The following is an 830-nucleotide window of genomic DNA, read 5'->3' as shown; positions in this document are numbered from 1 at the left end:
CAGTGATATATCATGGGTAAGAAGAAAATGAGTCATCCATAATACAAGAAGAATGGTGAAAGTCGGAATTCATACCTTACGAGTATGAAGGAGATCATTAATTATTTTCAGAGGCTCAGAGAGTGCAGCCAATGCTACTGGAGTGTGCAAGTCATCAGTCATTGAATACTCAAACTCTGAACGAAATCGAGTAATGCAATCCAAAGTGTCCTTAGGTGGAAAATCCTCAAGATTTATTTCACTATTTTGCCTCAAGATCTCTTCACAATCATGCAAAGCCTGAAATCATCCAAAAGAAAAGGTTAGGGAAAACAGTGGGCAGTCAGTCCATTTAAGGGAACTTAGGTAAAGTACCTGAAAGATGTAAAATAATCGGTCTGATGCAGTCTCAAGCTGAGCATTTGAGTAGTTGATAGGGGATCTGTAGTGTGTACCAATTAAGAAAAGTCTCAAAGCCAATGGATGGTAGAGATCTATGACCTGAGAAAAAAAATTATAGTTGAGACATGGGAATGTTTACAACTAATAGAAACATAAAGGATAGAGCTAAGGCCTTTTCCTTAACAAAAAGATTGGAATTGGTGCCCAATAAGCAGGTAACCAGAATAATTGTGTTCAGACGAACAAGAAGATTACAGTTTTTGGTGAATATGTGAAACTTGATTACTGTATTGACAATAAATTACATGCATATATATACTTAAATATGATAATAGAACTTACAATTTATAACTTTTCACTTATTGCTAACTCATGGACCACATATTAGAAACCCCTTTTCAATATAATTAAAAATATAATCTGGAAACTTCTAGAAAACAAAGTGTAGT

At 34.6% G+C, this 830-nt stretch overlaps 1 protein-coding gene across 5 annotated transcripts in view; it reads right to left on the bottom strand.

Annotated features, from left to right (window-relative positions):
- Positions 1-830, bottom strand: part of LOC109841170 (cysteine--tRNA ligase, chloroplastic/mitochondrial) — a 12,676-nt gene that overhangs the window by 3,008 nt on the left and 8,838 nt on the right. For all 5 annotated transcript variants that reach the window (XM_020410055.1, XM_020410056.1, XM_020410052.1 and 2 more), the window contains 2 exons: positions 355-480; positions 76-279 (listed from right to left, as the gene is read on the bottom strand). In XM_020410055.1, coding sequence (XP_020265644.1) covers positions 76-279; positions 355-480 — 330 coding nt within the window. The remainder of the gene's footprint in view (positions 1-75; positions 280-354; positions 481-830) is intronic.

Source organism: Asparagus officinalis, chromosome 5 (assembly GCF_001876935.1).
Source record: "Asparagus officinalis chromosome 5, Aspof.V1, whole genome shotgun sequence".
Classification (NCBI taxonomy): domain Eukaryota; kingdom Viridiplantae; phylum Streptophyta; class Magnoliopsida; order Asparagales; family Asparagaceae; genus Asparagus; species Asparagus officinalis.
This window is presented reverse-complemented; position numbering and strand designations above follow the sequence as displayed.